General features: G+C 48.0%; 2 protein-coding genes across 4 annotated transcripts in view; one reads left to right on the top strand and one right to left on the bottom strand.

Moving 5' to 3' along the window:
• GNAO1 (G protein subunit alpha o1) overlaps window positions 1-12532 on the top strand; it is a 146262-nt gene extending 133730 nt beyond the window's left edge. The window contains exons 7-8 of one of the 2 annotated variants that reach the window (XM_075510509.1): window positions 10241-10394; window positions 12271-12532. In XM_075510509.1, the coding sequence (XP_075366624.1) occupies window positions 10241-10394; window positions 12271-12458 (342 nt within the window). In that variant the 3' untranslated portion in view covers window positions 12459-12532. Of the gene's footprint in view, window position 1; window positions 7242-10240; window positions 10395-12270 lie in introns of those variants that run through there. The other variant, XM_075510507.1, reaches the window with a different exon arrangement.
• A 4187-nt stretch (window positions 12533-16719) lies between these two features.
• Window positions 16720-27652, bottom strand: part of AMFR (autocrine motility factor receptor) — a 37295-nt gene continuing 26362 nt past the window's right edge. Inside the window, exons 11-14 of one of the 2 annotated variants that reach the window (XM_075510504.1) lie at window positions 25913-26047; window positions 24768-24851; window positions 19809-19993; window positions 16720-18287 (exon numbers count right to left, since the gene is read on the bottom strand). In XM_075510504.1, the coding sequence (XP_075366619.1) occupies window positions 18137-18287; window positions 19809-19993; window positions 24768-24851; window positions 25913-26047 (555 nt within the window). In that variant the 3' untranslated portion in view covers window positions 16720-18136. The remainder of the gene's footprint in view (window positions 18288-19808; window positions 19994-24767; window positions 24852-25912; window positions 26048-27652) is intronic. The other variant, XM_075510505.1, reaches the window with a different exon arrangement.

The raw sequence follows: 27652 nt of genomic DNA, 5'->3' as shown, positions 1-27652 counted from the left end.
GGCCCCAACTCTTTCACGGAGGCGGTGGCTTACATCCAGGCTCAGTATGAGAGCAAGAACAAGTCCCCCAACAAGGAGATATACACGCACATCACCTGCGCCACCGACACCAACAACATCCAGTTCGTCTTCGATGCCGTCACGGATGTCATCATCGCCAACAACCTGCGAGGATGCGGACTCTACTAAAGCCTTCTCCTCCCATCCTCTCCTCGCGCCCGCTGGAAGCATCCTCCAGTCCCGCGGGCAGGTCCTCTCCCTTTCTTTTTTTTTCCTTCTCAGAAGATGATGAGGAAGAAGTACGTAAATCCCTCCTCCCGTCCCAGAAAACTTTGCAGCAAGTTCTGCTTTCCCCAGCCCCGTTTTATTTTATTTTGGTTTATTTTTGGTTCATTCCCTTGCTGCCTCGTTCTACTCCTCCGTTCCAATTCACAGCGCTGTAGAGGGAACTAACATGTTTCCCACAAAGTGCATTTCAACTGCCAAAAGACAAAAATACTTCAGTTTTAAAAAAAGAAAAAATCAAAGCCTTAAAATACTGGTCAGCAACAGTGTAGTTTGGAACCGAAACTTTTTTTTCCCTTGAAATTAAGGGATATTTTTAATTCTCCTGGTTATTTATCTTTTTTTTAAAACACTATTCCTTTGGGAAGTGCTAGATACAACATGATCATTTTGAGGGTACCTTGCAGCTCCAGTTCCTACCCCAAAGCTGGAGGGGTCGGTGTTGAACGCAGCCACGCAGCTTGGATTTGTATATTCTCCTTTTTTCCAGACAGCTATTTGAACAAGTAAAACAGCCATATCGAGTTCTGCTGGTGTCTGAGTAAGAGAGACACAGTAACAAAACCTACTAAAAGCATTGTCTAAAAGCGTTTGTTACCAGTAACAGTTTTACCTCAAGTTTTTCAAAATTAATGTTAAAATATGTCTAGTGGTTTCAGTAACCCGTTTCTGAGGCGCTTCACTGGATGCCACAGAGCTGCTGGGCTGAGCGGGGTGGTGGCAGCTGGGCTTGGACCCCTGGGGCGTAGGCAGGAAGGATGCCCCGGGGACGGCGTGCTGATGGGACCCTGCGCACGGGGGCATCCTGGCAAGGATGCCGGCCTGGATACCCAGTGACCTTTCCCAAAGCACATCCCAGCCTCGTGATTTCAGCGCAACTAAAGCTCCTGCAAACACGCAGCATCTCTTTCCAAACTTTGGCCCTACAACACTGGGGTGCACCAAAAATATTTAGCCCTGGCTTCTTGTAGGCAGGGTTTGACGTTCAAGTGCCTGAAATGCAGAGAGGTGCTTTGGGAAACATCACCATGCTTGGGTGACAGCAGGGTGTGCAGGAGCCTCACGGCTCTTTATCGTACCTCGGGCATCTAAATACCCTTGAGAAGCCCAGCCTTGCACTCTGAGCCTCCTTGGCCGAGCAGAAGCAGGTAGCTTGCCTGTGCCATCTCCTGCCTGGGTGTCCAGGAGAGGCAGCTCCAGGTTTGGTGTCTCCAGTCAGGGCATCTCTTTACCACTATCTAAAGCGAGAGGGATGGTTTATACTGGCCATGTAGTGGCGAGGGGAGGCTCAGGAAGCTGATTTGAGCCAAGTGATGGAGTAGGAAGGAAAAGTGCAAGGAAGAGAGGGAAGGGAGGAAGGAAGGGCAGGGGGAGAGCTGTGGAAAGGGCAAGGGTAGCACTCAGCACAGCAAAACATGGGGGCACAGAGGGGAGGACAAACGCAGCTGGGCTCGGGTACGTGTGGCCGTCCATCTGCCATCACCAAGCTCTGGGTGCCGTTAGGGTGAAGGCAGAGGGGAGTGCGAGAGGTGGGATGTCACCTCTGGGAGCGTGGAGGGACCCTTAGAAGCCCACCCCGAAAGCTTGTTTGCTGTCTGGGTGAGACAGCCACCTCTGAGGTCCCACCCAGCATGGCTCCTGGGGGCAGATAGGCAACGCTGATCCCTGCCTCTTCTCTGCCCCTCTGAAAAGTCCATGATCCTGGAAAACGTGAGTCTTTCCAGGCCAGCCACAAGTTCAGCTGTCCTCTCTTGGGAGCCCGGGCTAGGGGTGTCTTTCAGGCCTCAGGAGATCTGAGTTTTCTCCAGTGCCATGCCCGAGAGGGACAATGTCTCTTTTCTCACTGTGCCCATCTAGGAGAGATGGTGTGAGAGCAGCCCAAAGCAGCACAGCCCAAAGGCAAGGGGAGGCAGGGAAAGGAGCAGGTACAGTGGCATGGGACGGAGAGGACCGGCGGGGGAGGTTTGGGGGGCGCGGTTGGGGACAGAAGTTGCAGAAGGGAGATGAGGCAGGTTGAGGCAGCAGGGAGGACGGGAAGAGAAGGGCACCTAGGAGGTGGAGGAGAGTCCCCGTCGGAGGCTGTGCTCTGCTGGGACAGCGTTTGTGGGGCATCCGTGACAAGACCCCAGCCAGGGATGTGAGCAGGAGCACCCCGGGGCAAACAGGGGAGGCCTGCGGAGGAGAACAAGGTAGCTTTCGCCCATCTAACCAGCTCACGGCCCAGCTTTGTTGGCAGCTGTGTCAGTAACCCCCTAGATGGCGTTAAATTACAAAACTGTGTTTAGTATTGTACAGTGGGGACCCACTGCTGCTCTGCTGGACACTACCAGCGATAACGCTCGGTCCCTGCCTCCCTGCTCTGGCCCAGGGGAGTGCCCACCTTTCTCTTCACCATCTCAGTCTTAAAACACCCCCAGCGGCATCAGCTCCCACAAAGAGCTGGCCGGCTAGCAAAGCCGGGAGCCCCCCTCTGTTCCTCACGCCACATCCCACCCACATGTCTTGTTTTCCCAGGTCCCAGCCCCTCTCCCAGCTCTATTTAATGCTGGCACACTCTGCTGTACAACCGTAAACCAAAGGAACACTGACCACAAGGCCCGTGCATTTAATTGTATTTGCTTTAGCTTAGGATTTTCACAGTCAATGGGAAGGATTTTCAAAGAAAGGATTTTCAGTGGGAAGCACCTGGCCAGTTCTCTGGTTCCTTGGAAGGGACCAGCCACGTGCCCCGACCCTGAAAAGATTTATGTCCGTGTTGAGCTCTAGTCCCTGGAGACTAAAGCCAAGGGAATGACAGTAAAATGCAACCAACCTGTTAGTTTTTGCAGGAAGAGGAGTTCAGTGCATAAATAAGCGCTGTGAAAAATATGCAGGACTCAGATCCACCCCCACCAAACTTCCCCTCAACCCCAAGCCAAGCTTTCTGCTTGCATACCCTCTGCTGATCTCAGAGGTCATTTTACTCCAGGTGAAAGCTGGGCTGCTGTCTGAGGTCATTGAATTAGCCCAGTCCCTCGCTTTGCTTTTCAAGACAGTGCATGATGGCAATGGGATGGTGCTTCTGCCACAGAGGGGCAGGGAGTTAGCTGGCAGGATGCAGAGCGATGGGGGTGCTCCTGGAGCTTGTCCCATGACCAAGTAACACCCAGCGTTCAAATGTGCGTTGAGTGTCAAAGTAAGGGCTGAAAAGCTGAATGTTGGTTACATTTGGTACGTAAAGTGTAAGTAACGACTAGACCCACAGTGAAGCACCAGAGTTGTGTGCAGCGCTGCGCTCATGACTTGCGCTGGCAGCGAAGCAGGTCTTCATTAAGCTGTTTCAGGAGGATTTGATCAGCAGCACTGAAAGTTTGGAGGTTTTCTGTTCCCACCCGTTGCTGTGGGTGACATTTTATCTGAGCAAATAAGTAACAGAAGCTGTTCCCAGTGCAGGCAGCACCAAGCCAAGGCTTCAGGAGTTCCCAGCATAAAGCACACAGGAATATTTTGGTAAAGACAATTTAAATTAACTCAACCCCAAACCCTACCAAATGCAGCCGAGTCACCGGTGCCAGCTCGGTGCTCTTGTGCCACACTCCAGGTTGGATTCAGGCAACCCATGCCCGGCCATGCCGGCTGGGACGTCCAGACTTGCTCCTGCCCCAGCCCCTCCGCAGCTCTGGCTGGTTCCCTGGCACATTGGTGATGATCAACGGCTGGTGGTCCACAGGGAGAAAAGGGAGAAAAAGAGGAGGAAATGTTGACAGACGGAGCCTTTTCTTTCATTTTCTTTGGCATATTTTATGTCTAAAGCTTCATTTTAGATGCTACTGCTGACATTCCCTCCTTCACAGGAGTGTCGTGAGGATTCACTGACAAAGGCTGGGAGCAGCGTTTGGAAGATGAAATGCTTCCAGTGTTAAACACTACTATTTCTCCCGCTTAATGGCCTTGTATAGATTTTTGTCTCCAGAATGCCTGCCAAAGCGTTACTCACGGCTGGCTTTCTGCATCCTCCCAAGCCTTTTCTGACAGGTGTGCCTTCTGCAGGCAATCTTTTGCCCCATGCTTTTTCTAAACACCAGCAATCCTTGCAGCAATTGCCTAGAAAGAAGACCTTGCAATGCATCCCCCACTTTCAAAAGCCCTCTTCTTAATAGCCCTTTGTGCTTTGCAACTGCAACGCTCCAAATCCAGACCCTCAGAGGCCCCGAGCTGTGTTGAATTTGCAGTCACCACATAGCAGGGATGTTGCAACTGGTAGAGCTGCAACAGAAATCATACTGGGGCATGGGGGACATATTTTAAAAGCACGGTGATTCACAGAATTGAAACATCTACGTGTACACGCTGCTGCCCTTTAAAGTTAATGTGGGAATTTGCAAAAGATGCCCTTTTTGGGACGCAGGAGGTTTTTAATGACTCGGGGTCACTTGTCCAGCAGCAGCATCTGAGGGGCATCACATTGAAAGCAGTGTTAGCGCTCGCGATGAGCTTCAGACAGCAGCAAAAAGAAAGAAGGAAGCCCCCCTGCTTGCTCTATCGGCAATGAGAGGGTCGGGTGTGTGGAGCCATGAGACAAAAAAAAATGCAAATAGCTCCTTTATTTAAATGGCAATTTCAATGAAGTAGAGAAACCTGTAGAAGGAAAGCCTTGAAATGAGCCTGTAGGTGAGGCTGCAGGGTTAAGCTGCAGAGCACCATGCTCCCTGGGAGGATGCAGCAGCTGGGCTTGTTAGGAGAACTAGCAATAAACATGCACTGGGAAAGCACACGTTAAAAAACAGCCACATACTTCAAAGGCCATTTTTTTTCTTTAGCAAATGGAGTCCACACTCTCATTTTTACATACGGCCAGAGGAGCCCCGCCAAGCGGCAGGGCAGCGGGACCACTCGGCGAGGCCATCTGGCCCCTCCGTCTGCTAGCACTGGCCTGTTCCTGCTGCCCCTGCCCTCCCGCGGGGCCCCAGCCGGGTCTAGCACGGGGTCAGTGGCTTCCCACCACCGCCCTCCCAGAAATTCTTCCAACTAAATCTCTCTCAGGAGTTTTGTACGAGAATTAGCTTCTTGCCTTCAGCCAGCTTTCCTGGATGGCCGGCCAGCCTGTCCCTCCACAGAGGAGAGAGCATCCTCAGGAGGAGGCTGCCATGCCTCCTTGGTAGATGTGATTTTGTTTTGCAGGACACTAAAAGTATTAATGAGAGCAGTCTATACTGTAATGTACATTAAAATGTATCTGCTGGTTTTAATCTCTTGTGGCATGAGCCCAGTGCTTGCCTGCAAGGGAACAGACTTTGTTCTCAGGCCAGGAATGCAATCTCCAAGAGGTCAGGATGGGACATAGAAGATGTCCTTTTGCCAAAACATCCTGGTGTGCCCAGTCGCTGCTGTGTAAAGCATCGGGCAGCCCCTCACTGTGCAGCACGACGAGGCGCAGGGTTCAGCTGGGGGTGGCAGACATCCCCCACAGGGGACTGTGCAGCTGAGGCTGTAAAAGGGACCAACCCTGCACCGTAGCCTGTGCAATGTGTCCGAGTATTTTGTGGCCAAAAAAATCTCCTGGAGCCAGGGAGACATTTGTTGTTGAGTTCCTGGGAACAAGGTTGACCGTTTGTCAAGTTGATTAGAGAAGCTTAGTACTAGTGTGTTTGTGTCTTTGTCACGGGCCAGGTTTGTCTTCAGGCTTACGACCAAAAACTCCACAACCATTTCCAAGGAGACTAAAACACTCATTAACGATCTGACACTGGAAGTGTCAAGGTCAATCGGGATGGTGCTGCTGAGCATCATCCTGAACCGCCCAAACCCGTCACACACTTGCATCCCCAACGCACGCATGAGAAAGCAGAGACATGGTCTGGGTGGCACGAAAGAGCGGACCACAGTCTTGCCTCTACCTCCCCAGAGGAAAGAGCAGACAGAAACACGCTCCCAAAGTGCCCCGAGACTGGAGTGTACGTTACCATTTCTGAACTCCTGCAATGACATGAGATAACTGATGCTGACAGATATAGGTACGTGACCTACATAAGACGTTATGCTGAGAACGTGGCTATGGAAAGGGACTTCTCAGAGGACCGCTCGTGCCCAAATCAGCAGCCTGCGAGCTCTTTATTCATGCTGCAAAGGCTAGCTAGCGAACACGAGCAAGTACCACCCTTAAACACTGGTGTGTTAATAAGAGCAGGAGGACCGAAGCCTCCCGGCTGGCACCCCATGGTGGAAGGAAGGGGAGGGAGCCGGGTTGGGGACAGGGAAAAAACATCTCCACCTCCCAGGGAGGGCAGCTCAGTTCTCCACAGGCACCGGGTACAGCAGGGATGGGGAGGAGAGACCCGGGGAGAAGGTGGAGGGCTGGGAGCCGGCCCAACGCTTGCTGCCCCGGCCCCTCTCCCACCCAGTGTCTTGGAAGTTAATGTCAAGACCAAACCCTGACTGTCCTGTAGTGCAGGCAAACAGCTCCGGGTCTAAACCCCCTGCTCCAGGCGGGGAAGAGGAGATCATAGCAGGTAATGACACAATTTTCAGCATTGCCTAAGTCTCACCAGCTTTTCCAGCGCTAGAGCAACTCAGTGGTGCTGGGCAAGCAAATAGGGTTGTTTAAAGAAGAGCCATTGCCCCGTTAAAAAGCCCAGTCCCTAATTTAACATCCTCAGCCCTATTCCCCCCACTTCCCTTTCCCCTCTTCAGCTCGACAAGGGAACAGTGACCATCACCCTGCCTCTGGGCTCCCCGCTCCCCACCACATTTCTTCCCAAAGGATCGCCGGAGGCTGCCACAATTTTCCTTTTGCTGGTTTCCCGCTGAATCATTTCTCCTGCATGTTTGATGGCCCAAACTGTATTAACTGTAATTTTGTACGAAGAGTGACTGTCCATTGGTTTAATAGAGCGTTAGTTATTGTAATAATTTATTGGCTGTCGGTAATGTATTTATTAGTTACAAAATGTTAATAAAGTGCCAGCTCTTTTCTAGTGTGAGAGGGTTTTTATTGTGTCTCCCTTGAGCGCGTCCAGCTTCTCAGGCCCACGGTTTACCCTACATCTGCTCCATGCACACACGGGTACGACACACACCTGCGGTGTCAGTTGTCTGCCACATCCTCATTCGCCTGGAAATAAGAAATCTGAAAAGGATATAACCAAAAGGTATTTAATTTTATGTAAGTATTTGGTGGGAATTTTTTTCCTTTGTTTTTAAGTAGAACAACTTTACTGTGGTTTCTGTTTGTTCCTTGGCTTCTTGAAATTACTCTTCCCCTTCAGAAGTCCCTTGCCCCTGTGCATCTATGTCAGACCATCCATGCTTTTCCTCCAGCGCTGCCAGACCCCACACTGGCGTCCGTCTGTCTGCTTCCGGCTGCCCTTTCGGCACCCGTCCGTGGCAATGCTCAGCGCAGCCATCGGCGGGGCAGAGCGTCCCTGCTGCCCCATTGCTTCCTCCAATACTTTGGTTGCGAACCTATAACAAGTAGCAAGCTTTGCATTTCTTTTCCACTGTCTCTTCATGCAAGCCTTGCGAGCAAAGAGGCAAAAGAGCCATTTCTGGTTCAATTCAATAAATGGCACTCTTTCCTCCTTGCAGTAACACAGTACTTGGAGCACCTCTCCCTCCCTTTAAAATAACACTTGGGCCAGTTTGTTCTTTTCTGTTTAAACCAAAGATCTTCCCTTATTTGGGGCATGAAACAGAAGCAAAGAACTTGAAGAAACCAAGAGAAAATTTTAATCTACGTAAATCTCAGCAAAGCAAAATTAACCATTATTCCTATTGACTTCACCAATTTCCAGTGATCTGTTTTCAGCTGGACCCATCCTTGGACACATACCCATATGTCCCATCCTGCAGATCAGACAGAATTATTGGCCAGTTCTGAGAAAAACTAATGGCTGAGAGGGAAAGGATTTTTCTTTGTATATTTGTATTGGGGATTTTTAAAGATTTCCTCCAGGATGCCTGCATGGGTGTCCAGGGCTCAGAAGTCACCAGGGTTATTTCCTGTACGCTTGGGATTTTCATTCCCCCAGGCACATGCTTTGGTTCAGCTGCTCCTCCACCACCACCATCAGTCCTTTATTTAAATATAATACATATATAGGACAACAAGTTAAAAAACCACGCAGATACTTTCCATGAAAATCTCAAAGACCTGGCATTTTTGCAACAGCCACAAGTCAAGAGCAGCCACGTCCTTTTGTGGTGGTTTCCGTTTTCCCCATGAATAAGGCGCTTTTTTTTTTTTTTTTTTTTTTAAAGATAAGGATCAAATGAGGTCCCAAAGCTTTGGAAAGCAACTGCTTGGCATCCCTAGCTACTCTTTGTTAAGGAACCGACAGTGTAATCTCAAAGCCTTTCAAGATGAAATCAGACATCTGCTAAATTTTGCATGCAAAGCTACAGTTGAAGTGTAGCTAATAAAATGACTCACTAATAAAACATTCATGGAAGACTCCAAAATGTGTAATTGGGTCATCATTTCATTAGGAGACACGTGTGTCCTCGCAAATCTTCAGCAAGTCCAAAGCCCCCCCTTGTTGCGCCTCCAAAAAAGGGGGCTCGGGGGGGGGGATGTTTGCTGCAGGAGGGTTTTCCCACAGGCTGCTGAGCACCCTTGCTGCCCAGAGCATGCCTCCGCTGCTCTCAGGGTCATGCAAGCCTTTCCCAGATAGCTGGGTGTCCCCGTGTGAGGAGCAGCAGGCAGCTGCGCCAGGACTCAGGGGGCTCGGCCCTAAGAGGGGGTTGCAGAGAGGGGCACGGCAGGGCCAGCAGCTTTGGACTTCACTAAGCCCTGGTTTTGAACCAGAAGCTTTGCAAGTTTGAGCAGTCAACTAGGTGGGTATCAGCAATGAAAAAGGTGCACATACTGCCTAAAATGTCTCCCAAAGTTGTCAGTGGAGCAGCAGGGAATGGCTTTCTGTTTAAGAGCAAGTTAATGATGGAGAAAATTTTTGAGAGCTCCTAGAGAGCCGTATCTGTCCTGTCCAGCGGCACCTTCACGCTAACAGCAAGTGCATGCACCTGCCCGCACAGACACCCCGCAGCCGCTCGAGTGAAGCACTAAAATACTCTGCTTGATGGTGCCCTGCGACAGCCGAGTCGGCGCAGGACAACCTCACCTCCTCCTCCTGTCCTTCTGTCCGCTCTCCGCTCCTTTCTGGTAACTTCTGTAGCATGGGGAAAAAATGGCTTTATATGGCTTTTGTCCACATGTGAAAGGACAATTAATTTTTTTTAAATTACAGCTTTTAGAGATTTGCCTCTATTTATGCTCCTACTAAAACTCTTCCATGTTTAACCTCTCCCTGGAGCAGCCTGCAAGTCCAGCATGCTCAGGAGAGCTGAGGTGGGCTAGCAGAGGCACCGGCATGGCTTTCCTCCATGCAGCACTGCTGGGACTTCTCAGCAACAATGTGGCCGCCACTGTTTTCAAAGATGGGCTGAAGATTTTTCCAGGGGCAGACAGGCCCGGCTGGAACAGGACCTGCCCCAGCCTCTGGGCAACTCCTCGGCACCGGCCTTGCCACGACGGTGCCGCTCGGCACAAGTACCCTTCCAGGCAGGTCCATAGGACTACCCCGAGATGGCCAAAACTCCCTCCATCCCAGTCCCCATGCCCAGTGCATCCCAGCTGCTGGCTGGCACTGTCTGTCCATCCTTTATTTAGGTTGGGCAGGTTAGGCAGGTGATGAGCAAATGACTTTTCTTTCTGCTTTTCCTCAAAGCTCCATGTGTCAGTCCTGCTAGAGAAGCCCCGAGGGGAGGCAGTGGAGGATCAGCTGCATCCTCCAGCCCGGGAGGAGAGCAACACCCTGTTTCCTCCACCTTTGTAACCATCTTACATTTACCACTGTCTGATTTTAGAGATTTTTTGCTTTCTAACCATTTCAATTCAGAAAAATGTTCTCCTCTCCTCTAACTCTCTCTTTCTCTTTGCCTTTCTCTCTCCCCTCTCCTCCCTCCATGCTCCCCGTTGCAGAACCGCATGCACGAATCTCTCATGCTCTTCGACTCCATCTGTAACAACAAATTCTTCATCGATACCTCCATCATTCTCTTCCTCAACAAGAAAGACCTATTTGCCGAGAAGATCAAGAAATCGCCTCTGACCATCTGCTTCCCTGAATACACAGGTACGTGCCAGGGCGGACATGGCACAGCCCGGCGTAATGTCCGCCCCCGCACCGGCAGGGCTGCGTCTCGCCCCAGAGGTGGGCAGGGGGACAGGACGCCTTTGGGGGGGGGGGGGGGGAGCACTGCCCACCTTCAAGTTCCTGGTGCAGCTCCATCACCCTGCTCTTAGGGTGGGGTCGTGTCCCATGCATGGTCAATTCTTGTGGCAAAGGTGCACGACCAGCCAATGGGACAGAGAGATGGTCAAGATGGGTTGAGACAACTGGAGAAGAGTTTGAATGAGTCTGGCCACAGGGAGATGTGGAAAGGAGAAACCTTGGTGAGAGCTGACTGCCTGCCACTTGAGCCATCCTGTTTGCTGATGGTTCCTGAGAAGCTCCTGCTAGAGGAGCCAAGACACATGGTCCTCCAAGCTGCATCTCCCATTTGCATCCTCCCAGGAGTGCCTTTGCGCAGGGTACAGTTGGGGAAGGAAAGAGCCCCTTTACAGCAGAAAGCTATGAAAGCACAAGAGAATCACACATTTTTAAGCAAAACCAACATGGCTTGGGGAAAAGAACAAAAACCAAGAAAACAGGGTAAGAATAGATGTCCATTCTGAATTTTCTAAGGGAAGAAAAAAACTCAGTTCCAATTCAGAGGCTCCAGCATCTCCTACAGATACTTGAAAGTCTCTGGATTATTTCATCCAGAGCACACCCACCCTGGACACTGGACTCTGGGGACAAGGGGGTCCCCCATCAAGGCAGCACCCATTCCCCTATGGCATAAGCGCACCGGCGTTTCCGCTGGAGGTGTTCAGGCTTCTCCATCGCAAAAGCAGCAGTACTTTTTTCCCAGCCACCTGGTGGGACTTCCCAAACTATCCCACATGGAGTTGTACAGCACATCCCAGCTACCCCGGGGAGAGGGACAGCCTGGTGGCACCAGGCCACCTCCCCTTTTCGTTGGCCACCTGCCACATTGGGAAGGAGGGGAACCAGCAAGCTGGAAAAGGAAAATAAATCTCCAGATAATAGCAGCTCTTGCAAAGACGATTTCAGGGGCGTAATTTAGGCTTCGTGGCTTCCCGTGAGGGGCCAGGCGCAGCCACTCTTGCTGCCATAAGCAGCTTAATGCAATACTGCACATTTTTCAGCTCAAACATCTGGCCCCTTTCCAGCCCGCCTTACAAAAGCTGAACTCCCCTGGTCCGCTGAGCAAGCAGGCAACGGTGCATCTCCGAGGGGCTCCTGCCCATCCCAGAGCCTGGGATGAGACCCCCACCCAGCCCTACAGCACACAGGGAGGCTCAGCCCCACTGAGGGGATACAGCCAGCACCCATGGGTGACGCTGGAGTGGCCACCGACCCTCCAAGCCATCCCTCCCCCATCTGCCCGGCCGGGGGGCCGCTAAGCCCCCCGGCCCTTCTCCCCGCCTGCGCTCCCTCGGGACAGGCGCTGTGGACGCGCCACGGGGACTCACCGGTGATGCCAGGAGGAGCATCCCTCTGGCACAGCCCGGCTGGGCACAGCTGGGGCTGCTGCCCTTCCCCGGGGGAGAAAAGGGGAGCGGGTGGGGAGGGCAAAGCAGCAACACCTGGGGAGGGAGGAGTCGCCAGTAGAGCCCAGGTGCTCTGCAATTTGGGGGAAAAGAGGGGGGAAATGGGGCAGAATGGGGTGGAAAGGGGGGGGGAAGGAAGGAGATGGGGGAAAAGGGGTAAATGGACCCTGCTGAGGGGTGAACTGGGGGAAAAAATGGAAAATGAATAGGTTTTGCCTGTTTTCTTAGAAATAAAGCAGTTTGCAAGCAGGAAGGGGCCGGGTGCATGGCAGGAGGGTGGTGGCCCATGGCCCTGACGCCCCCTGCTCTGTCCCCCCCGCCTCCGCCCGCAGGTCCCAACACCTACGAGGACGCGGCCGCCTACATCCAAGCACAATTCGAAAGCAAAAACCGCTCCCCCAACAAGGAGATTTACTGCCACATGACGTGTGCCACAGACACGAACAACATCCAGGTGGTATTTGACGCCGTCACCGACATCATCATTGCCAACAACCTGCGGGGCTGCGGCTTGTACTGACCCCCGCGGCGCAAAGCGACTTCTTTGGTGGCGGTCCCGGCGCCAGGAGAGAAAAGAAACAAACAAACAAAAAATAAAATAAACCCAACGCAACCACACACAGACACACACAAACACACGCGCGTGCAGAAAAAAAAAGGCGAAACAAAACTAAAAAAAAAACAGATTGAATGAGAGAAAAAAAAATCGTTATCATAATCATGCAAGTTGGTAAATAAAAAGGCATAAGGAAAAATTATATATATACGTATATATATATATAAAAAAAAAATCCACACCCACCTTTTTAGTTTGTCTGAAGGAGCTGTGGGCAGACCCCATTCCCCTGGCAGGCTCCAGCCCTCCCTCGCACCGTCCCCGGTGTCACGGCTTGGGGGGAAACCCTGGGGGCTGGGGGGGCTCTGCCCGGCCCCGCCGCCCCAGCCGCTCCGGGGCTCCCCCCTGCAGGGCGCTGGTCCCCACCGGGGGCAGAGGGGGCGAAGGGGGCAGAGGGGGCGAAGGGGGCAGAGGGGGCGAAGGGGCCATCTCCCGGGGTGGCCTCACGGTGAAGGCGGGGCCGGATCCTGCCCGTGCCCCCGCCGTGGCCACGCTGGTGCTCTTCTGCGGCGCGGGGGGCTTCTCCTCCCGTGAGTAATTTGACTGTGGGGTCTTATTTTTTAATTATTATTATTATTAATTCTTGTGGGTTGGCTATTATTGTTGTTATTAATTATTTTATTATTGTTATTATGATTAATTATTTTTATTTCCAGCATGGGGAAGGAGGCCAGGCCGCCCCTGCCAGACCCCAGCCCCGCTGCTGCCCCCAGCCCAGGCGAGCCGCTGCCTCGGGAAACTAAAAGATACATTTTTTCAAAAATAAGGAGGGGAAAAAATTGAAAACTCCCCCTGGCCACGTGTTGTAGCTAAAAGGGGAAACAACAACAGCAACAACAAGATTTTTTCCCATTTCCCATCCTGGCTGTTTCGGGAGGAAGGCTGTGGTGGGAGCATCCTCCTGCCGCTCCCTCTCCGGGGTTTGGGGTTTTTTGGGTTAGATTTTTTTGAATTCCCACCCTGCTTGAGGCTAAAGCCCTCACTAGCCAGGAGCCGGCGGGGTTTTTCCCCATTTTCACTCCCTCCTGGTTTAACAGCTCCTGCTCCGAGTCGCGGCTCACTCTCCAGGTTTGTATCCAAAAGCACAGCTCGGCCATGCCGGACAGGCGTCCTCCCTCACCCCTCCTATGGGGCCGATCGGGGGGGCATCAGGGAGGGTTATACATATATATATTTTTTATTTCATCTTTTTTTTTTTGTTTAGGGTATTTTTTTGTTTTGTTTTTATTAATTTTTAACTCCTTCCAGTGAATGCTTTTTTGTGCTGCTTTTTCTCCCCCCCCTCCGCCCCAGTCCTCTCTCCCTTTTAGTGAATGGTGTTTTTTCTCTCTCATGTGGGGATGTTTGTGCTGAAAAAAAAAAAAAGGAAAAAAAAAGAAAAAAAAAACTTAAAAAACAAACTTTAAAAAAAAAAGCAAGAATGAAAATAATTTAAAAATTTTAAAAAACACACACAAAACCACAAAAAATAATTTAAAAAAAAAATCGAATGTAGTGTTTACATTGAAGCCACCGTTTTCATGACCAATCCTTCGTCATTTCTACTTTGATTAGTAACCAGACGTCTTCACGGTTTCACTTTTACGAGTCACCTTTGCTGAAGAAGAGCAGTCACACCTGTTTAAAAGAAAATGAATAAATAAAGAGGAAACTAAAAAAAAATAAAAATATTATATATATATATATATAAAGCGCCAGGTCTTTCTAAGCCTTTCTATTACCAATCAGTGAGGTTTCTGTGATATATTACACACTGCCAATCTCTTTCTCTGACTAATGGAAAAATTCATGTGTAGCTCAATAAAGAGAATGTTTGTCTGTATCCCGGGCTCTCCCCTCCCACGCCTCTGCCTGCTTCTTTCCCCCTGCGCCTGCCTGCCTCCTTCCTAAGGGAGGAAAAAAAAAAAACTAAAAAATCAGACTGGGGGGGAGGTTGCTGCTGGTAGCTCAGGCGGGAGGGGCTGAGCTAAGAGTTGGGTGTAAATCTCGGGAAGGTGGGGTGTGGAAGCCCTCAGTCAGATGGCTCAGGTGGCTTCAGAACATCACCGGGAGCAAAAAATCCCCCCAAGAAACTCCCCAAGCAAGAAAATACTTTTCTTTCTTTTGGGAATGCAAAGATAGTCATCAGGGCGAGCCCTTCGTTTTGTGGCAAGATCAGAAACCCCACAACATGCAAGTTTTTCCCCCTAAAATATAGGGGAAGGTTCTCCAGCAAAGTGGAGATTTTCTCCCTGCTGCAGGAGCACTTCGGGGTTTGTTTGTTTTTTTTTTCCCCCCCACAATTTGGGTTTTTCTCACAGTTTGGGGGTTTTTCCACAATTTGGGGGTTTTTTGCACAATTTGGGGTTTTTTTCACATTCTCCTTCATCCCGGGTCCCCCAGCTCCTGTGCACGCCGGCATCGGACACCGTGATTGCAGGCGGGACGCTCAAGAGCCAGCTGCCCCGCGGTGCAGCGCTGGCACAGCCTGGGACTGGGCTGGTTTCTCGGCACTGCGCTCGCCATCCCCTCCCGAGCCACAGGAACGCCGCCAGACCCCGCGGGACCACACGGCCCATCCGCAAACCCAGCGAAGGAGCCATAGGGAAGGCTACCCAAACAGCCAGGACCCCCCACCTCGGCGTTACGCTGGGCCACCCATCGAACGTCACACACACCCGGCCCACGCAAGGGAAGGCTGCTTAGAAAAGATGCTCCATCACGCAGCAGCATCTCCTGACCAACGTGGTTTCTTCAAGGTCCCTGCTGTTTGAGGTGATTCAGAAGCAGCTCGTATTGGCACCGGGGATGTCAGTAGCGCTTCTCCTCGGACGATCCCCTTCCAGGGAGGCAGAGCCGGCCAAGAGGCCACCACTGGTCCGTGTGCTGCTCTGCACAAAGCGGCCTTTCATCGCTAAGGGGGTCATTTTCCAACGGTGCCGCGGGCAAGGATGCCATCCAGCGGCTGGCCAGGGCCTGCTCCCAAGGGAGCACAGGGAAGAGCTGCTGGGAAAAGGTCAGGAATCCAACGAGAGGAGGAAAGAAGTCTGGAAAGAATAGCCCAAGAGCCTCTGAAACATCCCCCCCCTCCTTGGCTTAGTTCCAGGAGCCTCCCTCCACCCGCGCAAGCTGGGCAGCCCCTTTACTCACCTGAGCGACTGCAGGATCGTGGGCGAGAGGCGTTTATGCAGGACAGGCTCACGGCATCTTCTCCTTCCCCACTGATCTGCTGCTGGGCGAAGGACTGGACTCCACAGCAGGGTCCCCCAACATGCAGAGAGAGGGCTGGTGGCTGAGAAGAGCTGCTTTACCGGTACCTTTCCAGGCCAGTACAAACATAAGAAATCAGGGATTGTTTTTTTTTTTTTTTTTTTTTTTGTAGTGGTGAAATTTGAGGTGGCCAAGGTGCTGCACAGCTCACAGAGCAGCAGAAGTAGGCAGAGGTGGTTTGTGCAGCGCTGCTGCCCAGCTAATTCCCGGGGAACCAGGGGCTCTTCATCTCCTGTGTTTGAGGAGGGGGAAGGAAACCTCTCCCTGGCACAGCTCTCCCTCCCCAGGAAGGTGGGCAGGCTGGGACAGGACGTGCCAAGGTGGTGGTGATCTTGCAAGCCCAAAGCTAGGTCAAAACCTGTCCTGGCCGCAGGCATCCCCTCTGAGATGAAGCTGGGGTCATTTTGCATCACCACGTACAAAATCTCCCAGAAATGCGGTGAGGAGGAGGAACTCAAGGAAACCCGGAGCCCTGAGAAGGATTTCTGTGTGGTTTTCTCCTCTCCCGTCTGCACTCCCAGAGGTACATCGACTCTGCTGCTTGAATGAAGACCCAAACTCTGTACTGTTCACACGTACAATAGCTCTCATCCCTTCTGTATGCTGCCAGATGGTTCAAAACCCCACTTTATTTTCACAGTCCCTCGAGACACTACTTCTCATCCATTTCCATGTTCACAGCATGACTGAATGCCAGTAGCAATTACTGCTCTGCAACCCAAGGCTTGGGAAAATGTTCCTAAACTCGGTGTTAGGCAGCTGTGCTCCCTTTCATTGCGATAGAAAGGGGGAACCGAAGGGGACCAAAGTGCAGGTGCTACATTTACAAACCGAACGCATGCCAGGAACATGGGAAGTCACACTACAGAATAGTTTCCAACACTGACCAAGATTTTATTTTTGGTTTTGTTTTTTGTTTTTTTTTTTTTTTTAACAATAAAAACCAAACAGCTGTGCTCTGAGCAAAACCAAAGATCTCAAAAAAAATTCTTTGAAGTTTACTAATAGCATTGCAAGGTAAGGCTTCCCAAAGAGTTTTATTGAAATAAATTATTTTCACCTAAACATCGATGCAACTCCTCTCATTAAATTCACCTTCAAATGTCCTAAAAACCAACAGTAAAAAAAGTTACCAACAATTCTAGATAATACTGGGCTCCTTCTAAAGGACAGTGATACCAGAACTCATTCTTCAGAAGTTTAAAAATTAAGTCATTGCCATGTAGAATTCAACTATGCAAGCTAGCATCGGCGGCTCCAAGTGGATCTCGTGTCGAAAGTTCTTTAGAAAAATCAGAGGTTAGCAGGTTGGGCTGCAGCCCGCCTGAGGTCCAGCTGCCCCAATTCCTCCAGTATTTCTGAATAAACTCACGGTGAAGTTGTGGGGTTAAAAAATGAAATAAAAAGCAAGGTATCGGAGCTATCTCCATGAAGTCCCATCCGTGGTGCTCTGGAGTCCAGAATAGGCAGGTTTTTCTATCGTACTCCCTTGGCTTATGGTAACACTGAATTGCAGGGGCTGTAACCTCGCCTTACACCCCCTCTTCTTCACTTGATTCCCCTCCGTCTCTCACTTGTTTCTGGCCATAAAAGGCAAAGGAAAATAACGCAGCCCTGGGGAGCGAACAGAGCCAGACGTCTGCCAGTGCAGAAGAGCCCAGCAAAGGTAAACAAACTATTTTATGCTGCTGGAATCGATGTGAATTGGTGCTTCACTGCACAATTCACAATTTCATTTTTTTCTGCATTATGTAGCTAGACAACTTCCATCCAGTCTAAGAACTGACTTTCCAGCAATGCTAACCCAGCCCTTCAAGCCAGCCTACATAACACCCTTCACTGTCGACACGAACAGGGACTGAAGAGTGGGCGCCTGCTCATCTAATGCGGGGTTTGCTGCAAATTTCTAAGCTTTCTTCCCTCTTGGAGTAACTCTCCCTGATCTCAAGCTGAACATGCCAGTGCCCTCTGCAACCTGCACCCACAGCTGCTAATTCGGAACACACTTTCCCCAGCCTCTGCTGTGCAGTCAGCCTAATACCTCATGCTAGCTGCAGAAATCACGCCCGTGGTTTAGAAACTGCCTTTTGTTTGTGGAAGGGATCAACGTCACATAGAAAATATTACAAAAAAGGTTAATTTGTCAGCTGCCCAAACATTATTAGACCACATGCTTTATACAGCAGAGAGGCAGCCAGCTCACTCAGCAGCACAGCTAGCTGAACTCTGAAGAGATACTTTCCTGCTGGTATAGAAAGCGCAGGGGGGTTTTTTGTATTTAATTTATTTATTCAACATTGCTCACGAGGAGGAGAAAGGAGGGGCAGTGAACGCTAAGAATTTTGCTGCATCTGAAGTCTCCGTTCGGCAGCGGCAGCGAGTGTCCTGCGACGCAGGGTGACAGGATCGGCAGATGCTCTCTCAGGCAGAGGAGAGGGCTTCTCTGTGGTCAACTCCTCATCGGAGGTTTTGTTTAAATAACGCCTGCAAGAGTTAAAAGGAAAAGATGGATGAGAAGAGCCCACCTCATTTTGGCTCTGGAAAATATTTCACTGGTACATCCACGAAGTAAGGGAGGGTGCGCACACTGAAAGCAGGAAAATACCTCAATAAAAGCGCACACAAGCTACACACTCAAAAAAAAAGAAAAAAAGCCCGTATAACCTACAACAGACTTGGCAGAGTTGGCAGAAGCTCTTAGTTTTTGTGCAAGATCCTTGTGCCTGTGGGAGGGAGCCAGTTCTAAAGGCGGGGGCTCTACTCAAACTCAGAGCAATTCACTGAGACTGCAGGTCAGTCACTGAATCTCTCTGTCCCTGTTATTCCACCACTTGTAAGATGCTGGCAGTGTCCACCACAAGAAGTCACTCCCTGATGATGAGTAAGCCTTTGACAGAAGGGGCACTAGGGCTGCGAAGTGTAAGATAAGGCAAAAACTACAAGGAAGCAGCTGCCAGAGTTAACATCCCAAAGAATTTTTACACTTAGGGACAAAATACAGTAGTTTGCAATTTCACAGCTCTTCAACACAGGAAGGGAAGCAGTAAGTCAAAAATACTTTGTCTCCCTAAATGATTTTTTCAAACATAAAGGAAAAATTATTCTAGGAGCAACTCTCTTTACAGACAAACTCTTAAAAGGTGTCATACCCCCAAGTTATTTATATGAAGGCATTTCAGTGTGGAAAAAAAAAAGAGCGTAGGTGGCCTGATAATACCAAAGGACGCATAACTCAATGGAGTTTTTGTAGACCCTTTCAGTAGTCGCCCTGTGATACAAAGGAAGGGACAACATTTGTTACAAATGCTAAAGAGTTTTCTCTACATCCCTAAGGCACTTTTCCTTCTCTTTTTAATCAGCAACTGGATGCTAGTAAAGTTCACCAACATGACTGGAACACATGTGAAAAAAGTTAAATTCTACCTATGACACCTATGACTAGCTGGGCTAAAAGAAACAAAGTTTGTCACTCTCTTTTTAGCAGCGTTGACTTGCTGGTCATGAGCTCCTCTGGCGTGCTTTAGTAAGTGGCCATCTTGTCAACTCTATGCTGCTTCGTGCTTAAGACACGCACTCTGTATTTGGAAAGAGTGGTGCCTGACAGTAATTTCAGCTGTAACAGCACACACAGCGTGGGCGGACACCTATGCCAGGAGACAAGCTAAAGATGACTAGAGGACTCAACACAAGTAATGTGTTCTCATTATTATAGGCTCAAACTAAAGCCCATTGAAGCTGGAGAAATAATCCTCTAATTTCAAAGAGCTTTGGAACAACCACTTAGGAAGCTGTGTACACGTTGGGACACACGACACTGTTTCAGAATTGGGTTTATCAGTGACAGTTGTCCTAAATACAGCATCCTGAGCCTGCTGTAGCACATATATTCGCTCCTCCTCCTACTTTTTGCATCAACCCAGGCTCTCAGTGGTCACAATCCATTTGAAACCCATTCTGTGAGACTATAAGTGAGTGGCCAGGCTGGAGTTTTAGGAAGGAACATACTTTCGAGCTTGCTGCAACAAGTCCTCCTTCCGCTGAACCAACATACGCTGCCTTTCATCAGCTGACTTTGAAAAGCGACTTCCCCTGGCCTCAAAATCTTCTGTTTCACTAGGCTCTGCTTCCATTTCACTGAATTCCACCATTTCTTCCAGTCTTGAGTTGAGTTCAAGTGGCACTCTCTCAGTCTAAGAGAAAAGGAAAAAAGTCATAAGTTTTTGCAAAATTTGCTAACAGGGCTTCTTTGCATCAAATCAACAAGCTACAAAGAACTGTCATTTTCTGAGGCATTGGAATAAACTAGACTTTCACCTGCTGTACCCAGTTCCCTTGGGCTCCTTTGAAAACCCCAGCCAAAATAGAGAACAAAGCTATTTCAAAACATGTTCAAAGAGCCTGTATTCTATAATGCTGTATCTTTTATGTCATGTGGGAAAGTAATCTCAAACATTAATTACTCATAATTGATGCTCTATGAAAATGGGGCATTCGAAATAGTCAGATTTTGCAGCTGACTTGACAAGCAATGCAACAGTAAAGAGTTTAAAAAGCTGAAATCCACATACTGAGGAAAGAGTAGCAAATCTATTTGCAAAATGATGCGTGCTTGAGAAGGGAATTTATGAGGCTTCGGTTCACCGGGTTCTGCAGCATCCAAATTACCATGTATTCGGCTGCCGGAGCAAGGCTGGCAATTGTCCCAAGCATGGCGTGTCAATAAAAGAAGCTGGCAGCCCCACACAAGGCACCTCTTCACCCTTGACAGCTGGCCAACAACACTAACGTGAAAATTGAGCTGATGAATGATGACGCTGGTGAACTAGTATAGGTGAAACAGCATATCCTGATCACATCCTGTCATATACGATCAGATCAGCTCTGCGATGGAAAAGCAAGATGCTGCTAAGCATGGTAGTGTCAGGAAACAAATCACCTCAATGAAAGGCTTAAGGGTTTAGCCATCATTTGGTATCCCAGAGGATTACTCAAACAAGTAGGATGCATCAGAGAGGTATTAGCCAAGTCAGCTCCAACCGCCTAGTTTTGGGCCTTTGGTATACCCACCGCAGGAGCCTCAACCGCCAGTGACGCGGGCAGCACAGGGGGACCAAGTCCCAACAGCCTGGACTCAGCAGCATTACAGCGTGCAACGCACAGGTTTCAGCAGCTGATGTGCAAAACAAGCTGAGTCATTCCAAAGCCCTAGAGACGTACCGGTAACGCCATCTCCCTGACACAACGCCTTCAGAGAGCGAAAACCAAGACAAATGTCACTTCCCATCAACTAGGTGAACCAAGCAGGAATGCTAGGGCCCAAGCCAGAACAGTACGAATGCCGCAACCTCAAACACAAGTACGTCTTCAGCTTATTTCAGCAAAACCATAAATTCCAGTGTGCTAGTGAAGGGCTCCCCGTATCACACACACTAATGCATTGGGATAATGAGATGGGGTACTATTGGACTGCCTCAAAGCAATGCCACATCTGCGAGGAGGAAGCGAGAGCTCCACAGAATGATCTCACAGATTCTACCCAGGGCCAAGACAACCTTGGCAGACCCAGAGGAACAGGTATGGAGAAACCCAACTGCTGCTTCCCATTACCACACAGGTGGACATGGAAAAGGGAAGCTCTGCGGGGTCAAGCAGTGAGGAGGGCACTCATTATGGTTGATGTTCAGACAGGATCACTTTTTTTTTTCCCCTGGGCCATTTGTATCAGAAGATGCAAGCTAGGTCACCTAAGCTTTTTTGTTTTTGTAACATTACAAAGATGCAAAAATCAATACCCAGAGCCTGTTCTTCTATCTTTACACAAAAACAGTTACTGAGGAGGTTTTAGAGATCAAAATATCAAAACTAATTACAGTAAAGGTTATGACAAGCCTCAATATGACAGCAGATCTCAGATGCAGAAGCCTGTACACTACAGAAACTACTCCTCCTTCAGGCTCCAAGAGAAAAAGAGTTAGTTTCATGAAAGCCACAGGATGCCTCAGAAGCATCTCTGAATAGAGTTACCAAGTACTTAAGCAATGACAATAAACTGGATTCTTGGGGGGGGGGGGAGGGGGGGCGCGGGGAGGAGGGAGGACGGACACAACAAGAGCTGCACCAGGCAAGCTTCAGCTTTATAACAACAGCTTACTAGTTAGATCTGAGCAGTCCTACCCAATCTCCACCCAGGATTACAGAAACAGATAAACAAACACACAAAAAAATTTAAAGGATAATCTTTAAATACATTTCAGCACGTGAAAATACAAGCTTGCAGAAAGTAGCTATAGCTGCTCTGAGATCTGTTCTTACAGGGAGTAACAGAGTCAGAAAAGAATGGAGGGAGGGCAAATATGATAGAGAGCGAGCATGTAGAGCATTATGCACAATGCTGGAAGCATTAGCATTTCAGCGCACAACTGGAGAAAAGTAGGTGCACAGCATCTTGCTAACTGTACGGGCCAGGACTGTTAGAAGCAGTCAATGTTTAGAGCATTAGCTCACAAACCTTTAACATGATTTATACCATGATGGTGCTCAGAGATGTCTCTAAACTACCCTTACATTATGTCAGCACTGACACCCCAAACCCATAAGCTACATTTGGAGGGGGGGGGGAAACAGTCATTATCTCTATCTTAAGATCTTTGAATTCTAGATAGAATTAAGTCATAATATGACGTATGGCACAGAGGAAAATGTATGCTACTCATGACAAGGGTGCTTTTATTTGAGCATGTTAGTACCCCTAAGAAATGTTCCTTCCAACAAGCAGAACTCCAATGGGTCTGCCACTTGCTGTTGGAGTGGCATCTATAAAGACTCTCAGTGGGTATGTTGATTTAAAAAAAAGAAGAAAAGAGATGGAAAGCTTGTAAAACTTACTCTAAGGCTGCAGCACAAAGCAACTAGAGCTGCCACAGTCTTTCTCGGGGACTGTGTCATAAGGTGTGAAGTTACATCTATCCACTATTTCAAAATTCAAGTCTCACCCAGAGGAGATGATGATGGCTTCTTACGTCCCTTCCCACTTGCATTTAAAAAGCTTCTTAAAAATCAAGCACAATCTGCTGAAGTACCTTGTTTACTGCTAGACCTTTCCACACAGACAAGAGTTGACTGACTACAACAACAAATTCTTCTGGCAAGAAGAAAGAGAACATCTACAACATGCCAGGTACTCAGTTAAAAACTGAAATCAAAATCAAAGAGACACAAAAGTGACAGGAGTTTCCTAGAGGAAGGATGCCCCTTTCTCTCCACAACAGAAATATTATGAACAGCAAGGAGGTAAGCAAGCTTGACTCCTAGGTAGATCTCTGTGGCTATGTAACAAGGGTGATCAGCTTGTTTGAAGCCAGCCTAAGTTAACACTACAGCACAAAGCATTTACGAGGCAGGAGGAGGACAGCAGCAACTGGGGCTTCCATGACGCTACCCAGCAGCAAGTTCCTCTCAGTGCATGGCAGCCTCAGTCTCCCACTTCAGCCTTTGCCTATGAATCCCATTTGGCACAGTAAATCTCCATCCAGGAAAACCTGTGCAGAGGCCACCAATTCATCCCACACACACAGCCACCAGCAGCCCCACTTAGCTGCAGGAAATTCACAACTGTTCACGTATCTCCAGGCTATCACTGTGCTATTCTACAAAACAAAAATACATTCTCCATCCAAACTGCCATTCACTCCAACTAAAATGGATCATTTCAGCAAAGTGCTTAGCTGTAATTCAAAGCAAGAAGACATCACCATCAGAGAGCACGTGCTCAATGACATGATGTATGAACACCACTCCCAGGTTTTTCAAGTTCTGCAGAAGGAAGGACAGAGACACAGGTAGTGCCAGGCAGGAAGGAAGAAAGGTGAACAGCAACACAATCATTCAAAGTGGGATTTGAAGCCAGTACCAAGCTAAGGAAAACTAGTTAGATACCATTTGTAGAAATAGAGGTTTTACTCATAAAGAACAGGGGAAATGCCACCAAAACCTTCAAGTTAACTCAAAAAGTTACTAAAGCATTGCTAGAACCAGATCAAGATTTTCATTCCTGCAGTTCTGCATCTCCTACCCCAGGCTCTTATCAAACACCTGTACCAATCCCCACCACCTCTTCTTCAGCCTCAAGTGCGGTATCAAACCAAATGAAAGTTTCTTCTGTCTTGCAACCTGCTAACGAGGGAATGGCCACAGTTCAATTTCAGGTAAGTAACAGGTTGGCTATTTAGGTTATTAAAGGCTGCAGAGGCAGAAAGTCACACACCTCACAAATTCACTCTTTCTAAGTCAGCAGAAAGGGTTTATAAAACAGAAACCCTCACAATTTTGCTACTGCAGTCAGAGAAAACAAAAATGGAACAAGACCTTATTCTACTCGCCGGCTAAATTTTTTTCTTCGTGCCACATTTTAGCTAGCACATGCTGCTTAATAAAGCCTTTAGTGAAGAACAGCAAACCCCATTATTGTGCTTTATATGTAAAAGGGCTGTTATCTCTCAGTCCTGTTCGTATCCCACTCCATTCACGCCAAAGCTCCTCACGTCTCCGAGTGCTTCCTCCAGAACACAAAAGAATTCTTATACCCAGAAGAGAAATACTACTCATTTTAAGGGAAGTGTCTGGAGACGTACAGAATGGGAATGGGAAGAGGAAGGGGAAGAGCAAAGCATCCTGCTCTTCATATTCCACAGATGGGCCTGACCAGACGTGAACAGAGACACCATCTTTTTCTGTTCTTCGTATCACTTGAGAGCACTTTCCTTCGAGGAGGAAAAAGAAAAGCACACAGATAATTCTTTACAGGAGCACCACGCCGAAGTCTTACTTCAGTTGCCCAACAGTGTTAGTTCCGGTGTGAAATGCAAGGAAGGGCTGCCACCAACCTGACCTGGTACAGAACCAAACGTATTTATCTGCCCATGCAGCTTCTAATTGTGCTTTTTGCCCATTTTTATGCCAAATTACCTGGGTGACAGTTTCAGTATCCTCCTGATCAGTACTGTGCCGTTCCACAGAACTGTTCAATGCAGGTCTAATGCTATCTGCACGCTGAAATGCAAACATCAGGGGTTTAATACAGTGTGTGAAATGGCAAAACAAAAATGAGTTCTTTGAACACATTCAAACTCTGCTCTCTACAACGTCATGTGTTATGTTCAATTTAGAAACAGATAAGTTAGCAATAAACAGAATGCAGTGTTGAAAGAGAATTCTCTCTGCTTCCCCACACGCAGACTCCAGATAACAGTACTATCTGATGCGCACAGAACCAGAATTCAATATTCTTATTAACAGAATCATTGTCCCCAGACCGCTTTACTGAAATCTGCCATCACTAATTAAGAACAAGGCATCATTTTGCCGACTACTTTCTTTGCAGAAAACCTTCCTAAGTGGTACAATTCAATTATCTGTCAGCAGAGAAATCAACTGGAAATGTTCTAAAGGCTCTGCACAAGAGCAACCAAGAAGGGCTGCTTTAACTGAGCAACTATTTGTCTCTAGTCTAGCTAGGACATTTTAAATTTATTTTTGGCACATGACAGAATATACTGCATTTATAGAGATTTAAACAAACAAAAACCAAATCCCGAGGTTTTTTTACTAGAATTTGGCACTATATGATCTGTTTGAGACTGTATAGGCAAGCGCTTCATGCATCCTGCAGGCCAATCACATCAATAAGGGGCAAGTTATAGGGCATGGGTGATAGACTCTGACTTTCCTTCATAAAGAAAATACCCTGTATTACAAATGGATAATGCTAAAGCACACCTGAGACCCATCCTAACACATTAAAAGGTCATCTTCTAAGGGCCACAGCAAGAAACAGATGCGTATACCTCAATCACACACCCCTGTGAGACAATCCAATTGAGTCAGATGTTGCAACACGGAGATATAACATACACTAGACTGCCAAAACTGGTTTGGCACTTCTGACTGCAACATCCTCATATAGGTAAAATCTGAAGAACAATATTGCATTAAGTTAAGCTGGATTCACCAGTGCTTCAACTTACCTCATTCCCCTCACTCATTATTAACAGGCTCAATTCTGTGGTAAGAAAGGAAGTCAGTCATTTTAGGTGCACGGTCTTATGACTTACCTGTGTGGGGAAAGGTACCTGGATGCGCCCTTCTAGGATGTTGTCAGTGGTGATCTCTACTGAACGAGTTAGCTGTAGATCCTGTAGAACTAAATGATAAGGAACCTGAGGGAACATCTCCTGAATCTGATGGGCCTGGAGAAAACAAGGTTTACACAGTCAGTATCAGCAGTACATAAAAGTTAGCTGGTAAGTATCTCAACAGAAAGAAGTAAAGATGAACAGTTCAAAGATGCTGTTTATGATATGATAACCCACACACAGAAAGAAAAACAAAAGAAAGAAAACCCATGCTGGCATTGACTTACAGGGCAATATTTTGACTCCATTGAAGCCAACAGCAAAACTGCAACTCCTATGGAGACACCACATGGTCCTGAAAACTTAGGTTCCTGAACAGTGCTTGTAGATGCACAAAGGCTTCAAAAGCTTCCCAACCCTCTTTTTATGACAGCCTTTTTAATAAAGATTTATACAAAATTCACATGAGTGACTGAAAGTTAGATCAACACTGAAAAAAAAATTTTTTTTTTCTTTGTCCCAGACAGGTTCTAAAATGGTACTGGTAAGGACAAGTGGAATAAGTTTTAATAACCTACTCTCTCCAGCCAGCCTGCCTACAAACCAGTTTAATAGGGTCTGAAAGCTCAAGTAAATTAAACTGAGTTGTCAGGGAACTGTTACTACTGAATTCCAAGTTATTTAAATGATATCCAAACTAAACAGATAAAAGTAAGAGGGCAGACAAATAATATACTTTTAGAGTCCAACAGCTAGACATTAAATACTAAAATCTGTATTTTAACTGATGCTGAAAGTCCCGGGACGGGAGGGGGTGGGGGGTGGGGGGGTGGAATGAGAACAACAACAATAAGAAAAGAAGGGTGGAAGGAGTTTTGAGAGCAAAGCAAAAACTATGCATCACCTGACAGTGAGTGCAAACACAAGCAACTACAGCAAACCTAATTCTCTATTCTACTAATTTGTGACCAAAACAACTGATTTAGCATTTCAGCCTCTGACCTTTCCCTTGAAATACTTCCCTAGGTTTTTATTCAGTAACACAAAGGAGAATTTCGCTTATTTTCTACTAAAAATGTGTAACACACTAATAGTTTGCTAACCTGGGCCTTTCCATTAAAGTAGGTATTTTAATATAAGTTGCTACTATACTTTTAATAATACACAGTGCTAAGAAATCATTACTCATCCTTAACAAAAGCCCGTTTGTGTCACTGAGTGCAGTAAAAGAAAAACTAACCTGACCTTAGGTGGAGAGTTCCTGCATATTTAACTAGTAACTCATCTGCCAAAACCTTACTGCTCCCTGCCTGCCCTGCCTCAAACCCCCTAAAAATCATGGCGTTATTCTGTTGAGGCTTAAACAGTAGTGAAGGCTATGGGAGAGATCTCACAGTCAGAAAATGTCATCACTTTCATGAGATACCTCACTGAACATTTATTAACATGCTATAGCACGTTATAGCATGTTACGAACTCAAAGGGTAACAGCACTTCTCAAACTAAATGAACTAAGTGTGTTTCATGAGGCCAGATCCTTGTCTTTTTGTACTACATTAGAGTGTTTATGTATGAAGTCAACAAACCTGGGATTTCATCCTCAACACTCCTATCATCATCATAAATCAGCAAGAGTTGACTGTGCTACAGAAAGCCCCATCTTACACTGACAAGACATTCAAACAGAAACAGCTGTCTGGGAGCGTAGTGCTATTAAAA

The sequence above is a fragment of the Mycteria americana genome, chromosome 8 (assembly GCF_035582795.1).
Source record: "Mycteria americana isolate JAX WOST 10 ecotype Jacksonville Zoo and Gardens chromosome 8, USCA_MyAme_1.0, whole genome shotgun sequence".
Classification (NCBI taxonomy): Eukaryota; Metazoa; Chordata; class Aves; order Ciconiiformes; family Ciconiidae; genus Mycteria; species Mycteria americana.
Note: the sequence above shows the minus strand (reverse complement) of the source record. Positions and strands in the feature narration are given on the sequence as shown.